General features: G+C 42.2%; 2 protein-coding genes across 2 annotated transcripts; both read right to left on the reverse strand.

The window, feature by feature from the left end:
* On the reverse strand, positions 1-219 carry LOC100755523 (small proline-rich protein 2E-like). The gene has a single exon (XM_027392860.1). It carries the CDS (start codon positions 217-219, stop codon positions 1-3), a length of 219 nt encoding a protein of 72 aa, XP_027248661.1.
* Positions 220-10,270: 10,051 nt separating this feature from the next.
* LOC103160043 (small proline-rich protein 2E-like) lies at positions 10,271-10,489 on the reverse strand. The gene has a single exon (XM_035450971.1). The coding sequence runs from the start codon at positions 10,487-10,489 to the stop codon at positions 10,271-10,273; it is 219 nt and encodes a 72-aa protein (XP_035306862.1).
* Positions 10,490-10,746: the final 257 nt, after the last annotated feature.

Genomic DNA, 10,746 nt, shown 5'->3' on the forward strand with positions numbered 1-10,746 from the left:
CTAATTGCTCTTGGGTGGGCACTTCTGCAGGCAGGGTAGAGGAGGTTGCACAGGAGGGCATTTCTGTTGACATGGCTGAGGAGGACACGGCTCAGGGCACTGTGGAGGAGGACAAGGCTCTGAGCATTTAGGGGGAGGACAAGGCTCTGGGCACTTTGGGGGTGGGCACACAGGAGGAGGCTGGCAGGGCTGCTGGAACTGCTGCTGTTGGTAAGACATCGTGATGAAGTCTCAGGATCTGAAAGACATCACAAGAGAGTGCTCAGGGCTGATCCACACAGAGAAGACCGATGGAGACATGGAACATTAGATCCATTTCTCACTCTAGGCAAGCGCATATTCCCCAACTCCTGTTTAAGGAAGACTGCCTTTTCCCTTTCCTGTCAGCAGTCTGTGTCACTGGCCTCGGAAAATCCACTTAGTTACAAGCCTTTTCTATTCAGGAGAAAATATTTTGTTCCAAGGAAAGTAATAAGACTCTTTTCAGAGAGAACATCTTTGAGACAGGCTGTCTCAAATCCTGGTGCCCAGAGCAATCCGAGAACCTATCCCTGTCACCCTTGTCACTTGTGACATTCCAGTAGGTTGTCTCGGCATTAGAGTAGAGGACAGCTCAGGAACTCTCCAGGTTCTGAAACCTACTAAGGAATAGGGTATTAAAAGATCACCAAGAGATGCATATGAAGGAGAATTAAACTCTATTCAAGTGCAAACAAGATAAAAGGAAAACTACCTATCACAGTGGACCATTGTTACACTCCTAAATTTCTGACTGCTAAGTTGACACTGTTCATCACATGATCACAACTGGATTCCTCACAATTACTCCCTCAAAATTTACTGCTGCTCATAAAAAGAGCATGAAGACAGACCCACTCAAGGAATGACACTCACCAGGTTCTCTAAAGTAGTCCAGGACTTGAGTACCAGGAGTCTGCAGTTGTACATCCAAGGACCTCTTTATAGGACTGGCTGCCCAGCCCAGTGGAAGTAGAGATGACCGACAGTGGGCATATCCAAGAATTTCCAAACATAATGCAAATCCATGCATGACTGGCTTCACTGTGACTCTACAATGTAGGAAATGTCCTCTTCCTGGACATCACCACTGTAGACTGCTGTGACTCAGTGGGCCCTCCTGTCTTTTCAGTTTCAGTAAGCCCTGCCTGGTTGTCTGAGTTCTCTTTATTGACTGAGACAATATTTTTCTTCTCTATTACAAATATCTTGTGACCTTTGTCCTGCTTCAACTCATTGATATTCTTTGGTGCAATGGTTCATTTATATTCCTGGTTTCTAGGTAGGATTTACCTGTATGCTGAAAGAAAGAAAGTAATACAGGACACCTTAGCTGTGGTTTCAGCTTCATCTTTAACAAGCCTGGGCCTAGAGACAGGTCTAGTTGTCTGCATAGGTTCCTTTTCTGTAAGGATAGAAAACCAAATATGCTGCTCAAAGTGGGGCTGATGGACTTCGGCCTAACCCTGACCCTATTCAAGACTGCAATCTCCAACAACATATTTAGGTATATATTTAGACTGCCCTCCAATGATGACCATAAAACTGCTTATTATGGTGGAAGAGGAGCTAATACCAAACCGGCCCTAAGTATGTTTATGCTTAGGTGACTAGCACGAACCGGCAATATCCCACACTTCTATTGTATGAAGGGCTGTTGAGACAATCTGTGACTGTGGGACATCCCAACTGGAGGTTCTATGAAAACTAACAAAACACATACTATACTGAATGCTTAATAAACAGTACATAACACAGTACATATATACAAATTTCTATTGCCTATTAATGATTCTTTGAAGCATGAAAACTGACAGAATGAATTAAAAATGGTTGTCTTGTAATTCTTGAATGGCTCGAGTTTATTTTGAGGAAGTCCAAGGCTCTGGGCACTTCAAAGAAAGACAAGCCCCAGAACACGTTGTGGGTGGACAAAGCTCTGGACACTTTGCGGCTGGACACACAGGAGGAGGCTGGCAGGTCGGCGTGCACTGCTGCTGTTAGTTAGACATCGTGCTGAAGTCTCAGGATCTGAAGGACACTTTGTGGCAATTCCTATAAGAGATGATCCTAACAGAGAAAGATTCTCAAGTTTATAAAATATAAGAACTATTCCACAACCATCTTTCTCAAGACTCTCCTTAATTTCCCTTCCATGTCGCCATTTTCATTCATTAACCATCCTTTTTTTCTTCACATTTGCTGTGAGAAAACGTCTTTCTTCAAAGGACAGAGTAATGGTCCTTGCATAAAATATCATCTTCAAGACAAGCAGTCTGAAGATTAAGATCTAAAATACCAAGCTGTCTCACTAGTCACAGAAATGGCTGCTGTTGTTATCATGTGTGAAGTCTAAGGAACTTGACAAGGTTATAAAGTAAAACATAGGAGAATTCAAAAATCTAGAAGCCAGTAGGAGGGAGAACATAAGATCTTCAAAAAGAGAAAAAATATTCTCATTGGTCGTAAAAACTTGCTTTATAATTGGAGGAGAAAGAATAAAATGAGGAAGATTAAAGAAAGCCATCATCCGGTCTCTGCGCTGAGAAGCACATGATACTGAATCAACCTCAGTGTACCATGTCAGCTTTCTGTGAGTGTCAGTGCCTTTGACAATGAGTAAGAGTTTAGCTGAGAATGTCATTGTCCATCTCCCTGAAAGGAGTCATAAGTTCTACACCCAAACCCAGGTGACAAGAAACACACCACCAGTGGATGGCTCATCAAGGCTAGTACACATGCCATAGTGCCAGGTCAGGAGGAGACTTACTTCTCTCCACATTTGCATATCACACACAAAGAATCATCTTAGGTAATAAATGCCTTCTGCTGTGCCAAATTACAAATTGCCTACTGACTTGTAATGCCAATATTACACAGAGTCAGTTAAACCTGAAGTTCTTATTATGAATGTTGCCCACACAAAAGAGTACAAATGGTTAAAGGAAATAGTGCAAATGGAAAACTTACATTCTGATGAGACATGGGAGGGCAGGATAGATCAGGGCATATAGAGAGACATGATTAATATTTAAAACCTTTTGAATGAGCCATATGGAAATCTACTTCTGTAAAGGCTTAAGGCCTTGGCAACCTCTGGGGCCTCTAGTAGTAGATCAGTATTATCCGCAGCATATGAACAGATTTTGGGATCCCACTCCACATAGAGGGATACTCTCTCAGCCTAGACACACAGAGGAGGGCCTAGGCCCTGCCCCAAATGATATGACAGACATTTAAAAATCCCCCATGGAAGGCCTAACCCTCCCTGGGGAGCAGAAAGGGGTAAGTTAGGGGGTTAGTGTTGGGCAGGGGAGGAGGGGAGAGAGAGGAAAAGGGGATTGACATGTAAAACAAGCTGGTTTCTAATTTAAATTTTTAAAAAATAGAAAAAAACCAAAGCACTTGAAAAAGAAAAGAAATAAAATGTTTTAATAGAGGTACCTTAAAAATGTATGGGGGCCCAGTACCTCAAATAGGTAACTCATCTTGCACCTCACCTCTATTTGGTGGATAGCTAGTGTGGTCCCAACGACTAATTTCACTACCTCACAGACTGTTTCATATAAGTTTCTAAAACTTCATGGTAAAAACCCCATTTCTGTAGCCATCAATGCTTAAGTCAGAGAACATGGAGAAATCTAGGAGGTACAAACCCAGACACTTCCTCCCTACTAGCCAGTCCTCAGGATATGGGAAGGCTGAAGAGGAAAAGTACTCACCAACCTCACCCAGTTCTGAGCTCTACAAACTACAATGATAACTGCATTGACAAATTATGCACAAATGTATGGGAGCTATCAACCACTTTCAGTTTTTATTGGGGCCTTCTCTATTAGCCAAAGTGCATACCTGGCACTAGTGAAAGGGAAAGAATCTGAAGCTAGATAGGTTATAGGGTCTGTGGGATAATCCAATCAACACTATTATTCTGCTAAATAAACAAATCAACCCAGCAATTCCTAGTCACATTGCTATACTCATATAACTATATCTATCATTCCTCACCCGAGAAGATTCTCCTTGCAGTAGACATTTAACATAGAGTCTCTAAACTGATAAGGGTTGCAAGAATAATGTACTTAGCATTACCTCACAAAACAGGTAGACACTACTTATTCACATAATCAGACCATTAAACATTTGAAATCAAAACTATTCACACAGCTTTCACAACTCAGTTGACAGCCTAAGCCTGACCAAACTCATCATACAAGAGAAGGGAAGTATGAAATCCCCCCATGAGCTGAGGAACTATGGGCAGTTGGTAGCTTCTGATGAAAGAGTGTCAGTTTTCATAAGATGGGGTCATTACTGTATTGACCAAACCTCAGTGTAAGCCCTACTGTCTAGAGTAGATGGACTACACAAACTGGAGAAGATGGAGGCAAGACAAAGAAAATAGAAAATTAATCAAGACTGGGTGGGAAGAGAAGGAAAGGCAAGGGCAGTGATGAGAGTGGAGGTAGGCAGTGCTAGCTGGTGTGATATTTTGTAATGATTGTGAGAATGAGGGTGGTATTGGTGATGATGATGGAAATGTTTTTGTTTGAATGGGATTGATAGTGAGGGAAGTGGAAATGATATTGATCAGCAGCCTTTAAACCTATCACTGTCTTAGTACTTATTAGGTTTCTCAGATTGTGCCAATGAAATGTCATTCATTATTTCAATTATGACCAAAGGCAAGACTTTGGCATACTAGTAAGAGTAACAAGAAAATGTTCAACATTGTTAGCCATTAGAGAACTGAAACACAAACCTGCACCAGAAGACCATTCTACCCATGTAAGAATCAGCAGCCTCAAAATAATAGCACATGTAGTGTGTGTTTCATATGCCAAGGACATAAGACTCCCATGTCTCCAGGTGTCTCCGACCTGAAATCCTCTTTCCTACTGTCTGGCTTTCAGGGTTCCAGGAAATACTATGCAAGCTGCCAATTCAACATTCCTAACACCTGTACCACCTGTAAATCACAGAATTCACCAGCATAGATAAAAATACAATCAGGATCATCACAGGTTTAGAGCATGCAACAATTGTCTAAATAGATTAATTCTCCCTCAACAAGAATTAATTCATGCCTGATACTGGAAACCTACCCAGTCCAAGCCTACTGATGTAATTTTACTAAAGTAAACAATCTACCTAAAATAATTTTAGCACTATCATGTGGCTAGAAAAACATAGATCTAAACTACATGCGAGATTTCATCCTTACACCCACAGATAAATGTGGATAACACCCATCATCAAAGAGGCCAATCCACAGAAAACCACAATTGGACACAACACAGAGATCAAAAGATTGTGGGGAACCCAACATTAATCAATGCAGCATAACTCCTGCATCTACAGCTCAGAAAACATCACTGAAGAGGGGGCTGAAAGACTGTCACATCCAGAATACCAATAAGTGTGCAGTAAACAGTCTCTCCTGAAATGGCTGCACAAACAGGATTGAACAACAGAATACAATGACAAATAAAGGGGAAATGGGGGATATAGTCACGCGATTCCATCTAAGGCAAAAAAAAACTAAAGCTAACTAATGACTGCTGGGAAGAGGAAAATTAGCCTCTCCCAGAGATAAGCCTTCTTATTTGATGTACAATGCAGTTGTCAGCATTGAAACCATATACGTAATAACAAGAAAATGGACTCAGCAGGTTGTATTAATATGTGATTGTGCACACATCACACACAGACCATTCACACACACAAACCTACACATATAAACCTACACACACAAAAACATACATACACACATGTGTTCAACAAGGATAATGAAAAACAAATTATTAATTTAAGAGTGGGGCAGACATAGAAGGTATTCTAGGGATTGCTGCTGGGAATGTCTGGAGATAATAAAGGGCTATGTGAAGTATTGTAACTCTATTACAATTGAAAATATAATTTAGAAAGGAAAAACAACCAAATCAATAATCAAGCTAAAGACAAAAAATTCTCAAAGAAAGAAACAGCAGTAAAGGAGCCAAGACAGTGCTGGAGAAACCCACAGAAACAATTGACCTGACCTAGTGAGAGCTCAGACACCCTAGTCATAAAGCTGGGGAACCAGCATTGGACCGAACCAAGCCATCTGAATGTGGGTGCCAGCTAGGAGGCCAGGGCAGTTATGGGACCGATAACAGTGGAGCCAGTGTTTATCCCTAGAGCACAAATGAACTTTGGGAGCCCATTCTGTATGGAGGGTATTATTGCAACCCAGATATGGGATGACATGGAATTTGATGGCCCCCCTTGTAGGATCTCACAATCCCTGAGGAGTGGGTGGGAGTGATTTGGGGGGTTGGTATGGAGCATGGGAGGATGGGAGGACAAGGGAAAGGAGGGATTTATATGTAAATAAGAGTACTTCCAAAAAAAGTAATATTTAAAATTGAAAAAGAAAAAAGAAAGAGCAGTGGCTGGAAAACATTTTAAGAAGGGTTCAGCATTCTTAATTATATGAGAAATGCAAATTACTCTAAGATTCCATGTCAGGATGACTACCAAAAGATCAATGGCAAAAAAAATGCTAGTAAGGACAAAAACAAAAGAACCATTATTTGCTGTTGTTGGTTGTGCAAACTGGTGCAATCAGCTTGAAAATCATTGTGAAAAGCCTCAAAGGGTAAAAAGTATAAGTAACTTATGACTCAGGCCTGACACTCATGGAGATATACCCAATGAGTTTTTTAATTAACTCATACATACACTGCTGTAGTTGCCCATGCCTTCATTCCTCCCAGCACCCTCACCCAACTGCCCTCTCCCAGAACCACTTCTCCTCTGTTTCCCTTCAGAAAGAACAGCCCTCCCTGCAGGGATTTCAAGCAAACATGGCATAACAACGTACCATAAACTAAGCAGAACTCCTGAGCTAATTGGGAGCATGAGGGTAGGGGATAGGGTGCTGCCACAATAAGAGCATGAGGAGTAGAGGAGAGGAAATGGAGGAGCAGAGATATTGCGTAGGGGGGAAGAATAGAGGAGAGAGTGCAGGATGAGAGATACCATATTAGAGGGAGCCACTATAAGTCCAAGAAGAGATCTGGAAGTAGGGAGATATCCAGAGACCTACAAGGATGACACGATCTGACAATCCAGCAATGGAGGAGAGGATAACATAGAAGCCCTTCCCCTAAAATGAGATTGATGACTACTCTTTATGCCTTCCTAGAGCCCTCACCAGTGGCAGATGGAAGCAGAGACACACATCCCAGGAATACACTGAGTTGAAATCTGGAATTTAGTTGAAGAGAAGGAGGAATGAAGATCAAAGGGGTCTGTACCAGGTTGGAGAAACCCACAGAAACATTTGGCCTGAACAAGGGAGAGCACATCAACCCCAGATGCTATCTGGGAGGCCAGTACAAGACTGATCCAGCCCCCTGAACAGGGATGCCAATCAGGAGACCTCTGCATTGCAGGGAGCCTCTGGAAGTGGATTAGCATTTTTCCCTGGGATTTTGAGAGCCCATCCCACGTGAAGGGATAAATTCTGGCCCTGGACACTTGGGGAAGTGCCCAGGCACAGCACAGGAAGATTTGGTGGACATTGCAGAGCCCCCGTTGAGGGCCCTACCCTGCCTGGGGAGTGGTGGGTGGATGGGGTTGGGGGTAGATTGGGGGTTGGAGAGGAGAGATAGGGGTGAGGGGAGGGAGAGGGAGAAGGTGCTTACATGTGAAACAAGCTTATTCCCTAACTTGAAGTAATTTAAAAAAAAAAAAAACTAAGCAAAAACCCTCTTATCAAGGCTGGACTAGGCAAACCCAATAGGAGGAAAAGAGTCCCAAGAGCAGGTAAAAGAGACAGAGACAGGCCTCACTCCAACTGTTAGGAGTTCAGCAAGAACACTAACCTACATAACCATAGTATGTACACAGAGGACCTAACAGGAACACATGCATGTTCTGTGATTGTCACCTTATTCCCTGTTAGTCCCTAGAAACATGACTAAGTTGACTCTGTGGGCCTTTTTCTCAGGTGTCTTTGACCATCTGGCTCCCACAATCCTTCCTCTCTTCCATAGTATTGCCCAAGCTCCACCAAAGACCTTTAAAACACACTAAAAAGATACCTGTGTTCTGGAGCCCACGTTGAGAGATGTCTGCACTCTAAATCTGTGAAAGAAATGCCTTATGCCAATGCAGAACACAGTGCTGGAAGAGTACCTGGTGTTGCTTTGCTTGAGCCCCATGCTGCTCTCTGTCCATCTGGAGCAATAATGGAAAGAATCCATTCAGCCTTTGTGCTGTGAGACAGATTAGACATGAGGACTTGAGCAGAGGTGTTTCAGTTCCCTTTTCAGAGCAAGCTGCTGCCCATAGCTCTGCTGGATTACTTGGCATGAGCTCAAGTAAGATGCTCTGCAGACTGAGCACCTCAAAGAGCCAGAGTTTATTTCACACAGCCCTGAAGGACACACATGTGAGAGCATGCTTTATATTCTCTTCTGCAGTGTGGCCCAGAGATGGCCATCTTCCCTGTGTCTGTCCTTGAGTATTCCATGTCTTTCTGTGCCTAACTTTTCACAGGAAGATATCAGGAAAGCAGGAAGAGGACCTACCCAAATGACCTCCAACTAAATTAATCTGCTCTCTGAAGACCACATGTCTAAGTACAGGTGCTACTAGAGTTTTGGGGGATGGAAGCTCAACACATAAGTATCTGAGGCACACATGTCATCCCACAAGAAAGGTCCTTAATTTCAGGTCCAAGCACAAACTATAGAAAATCTGGAGACCATGATCTGATGACAATTTTGCAAAATAGAGCTATTTCCCATGCTGTGCAAAGCTGTTCCCTTCTTCCCTCAGTAGTTGAAAACTACAAGAGATATGGACATTGGAATCCAACTTATATAGCCTATGCTTATTTGGGGGGGCATTGGTACTGATAAAGGATCTTCCTTCATCCATGTATCTACATACATAATTATTTAACTTCAAATCTTTATAAAAAATAAGTTGTTGCAAAAACTGTGCCAAGTTCATGCCAGTGCCAGAAGCTTAACTGGAGATTCCTTTGTAATGAAAGGAACATCAGTCATTTATTGACTTCAGAACCTTGATCAGTGGGTGTTTCCTTAAGCAACGTCCTCGTCCCCTCATGAATTCAGTTGACTTTAAACTTTCTACTCCATGAAGCCTTTCTTTCAGAAGAAAAGAATGAGGAAAGTGCTGAAATACAGGACTTTGTGAGATCTCAAGTATCCAGAATGTCCAGAAAGGAGGAAATTTGACCTATGAACACACTTTTCTCTCCTGTTCTTCCATCCATCCTCTTTCTAAAGATTGCTATCATCTTATGAAGGAGAATCATACATCCCACAAATCCCCTTTTTCCTCAGGATTACCTAGGAATTGGGGTGAATTACCAATTACAGGGACATAGTGGGAAAAGAACAATGTAGTATTTGAATGACATTTAATGAGCAGTTATGACAAAGCCACCTAGTGAGAGTGTAAACAATTATGTTGAACTGCCTCTGTTGTATATATAAACAACCACTGAGCAGGACTCATACAGTGATGTCTGAGACTGACTACAGAACTGATGATGATTTAATTTTGTGCTAAAGATGCAAATTAATAATAGATGATAGTTAAATAGATTATAGGTAGATGAACAATAGATGATGGAGTTTCTACCTTAAATAAAAAAATCTTTTAAGAAGTTAAGGAATTCTGTCTTCAACACAATTAAATATGGGGTCAAGAACATAAATTTGAAATAATATTGAATTAGTCTCTGATACAACATACTTCAGACAATACAGAATTATATTTTAAAATTCCTCTACCAAAGGATAGAATAATGCAAAATAGTAATACAATATTAAAAAACATTTTCCAAGGAAAAAGTATTTATTAGACCATCACCAAAAGGTAATTTATTCAGTAAGTGAAACAACAGTGACAACCGCTGTCCACAGGTGACAGGCAGACTGGGAAGGATCCTCTGAGGGCCCAAGATAGGTAGACAGCTGCTGCTCTTGCCTCGGAGTATCTGGAATACTGAACCACCAAGGAAGGACCATTCTCAGGGCCCCTTGAGAACAGCAGGAAGACAGCCTCAGAGGCATGCCTTCTCTATCAGGGGTCATCAGAAGCACATAGAGGAGAAGGGTGGAGAAGATTCTTCGGCATCCATGACAGGCTTTGAAAGAAGAGGGGGTGCTTGTATGGAAGTAGATGAAGTGGATTTCCTTTCCCCTCTTCCTGGTGACTCCTGAAGCCCTCACTTGCTCTTGGGTGGGCACTTCTGCTGGCATGGTGGACAAATTTGCACAGGAGGGCACGTTGGCTGGCATGGCTGAGGAGGGCATGGCTCAAGACACTGAGGAGGAGGACAAGGCTCTGGACACTTTGGAGGAGGACAAGGCTCTGGGCACTTAGGGGGTAGACACACAGGGGGAGGCTGGCAAGGCTGCTTGCACTGCTGCTGTTGGTAAGACATCGTGCTGAAGTCTCAGGATCTGAAAGACATTACAAGACAGTTCTCACAAGAGACCCCCACAGAAAATGAAACTAGGCTTATGTAACTACAGAAACTTTTCTTCTCTTTCTGTGGACCTGTTGTACATGAAAATCTTCCAGTCTCATTTTAAGATGCTCTAGGTTTCATCTACTACTGCAGCATTTTTTTCAACAGCTTTACCCAACCTTTCATTAATCTCATATCAATTTTCCTAAGGATATGCTTGTGTTCTATAG

This window comes from Cricetulus griseus (assembly GCF_003668045.3).
Source record: "Cricetulus griseus strain 17A/GY chromosome 1 unlocalized genomic scaffold, alternate assembly CriGri-PICRH-1.0 chr1_0, whole genome shotgun sequence".
In the NCBI taxonomy this organism is placed as follows: Eukaryota; Metazoa; Chordata; class Mammalia; order Rodentia; family Cricetidae; genus Cricetulus; species Cricetulus griseus.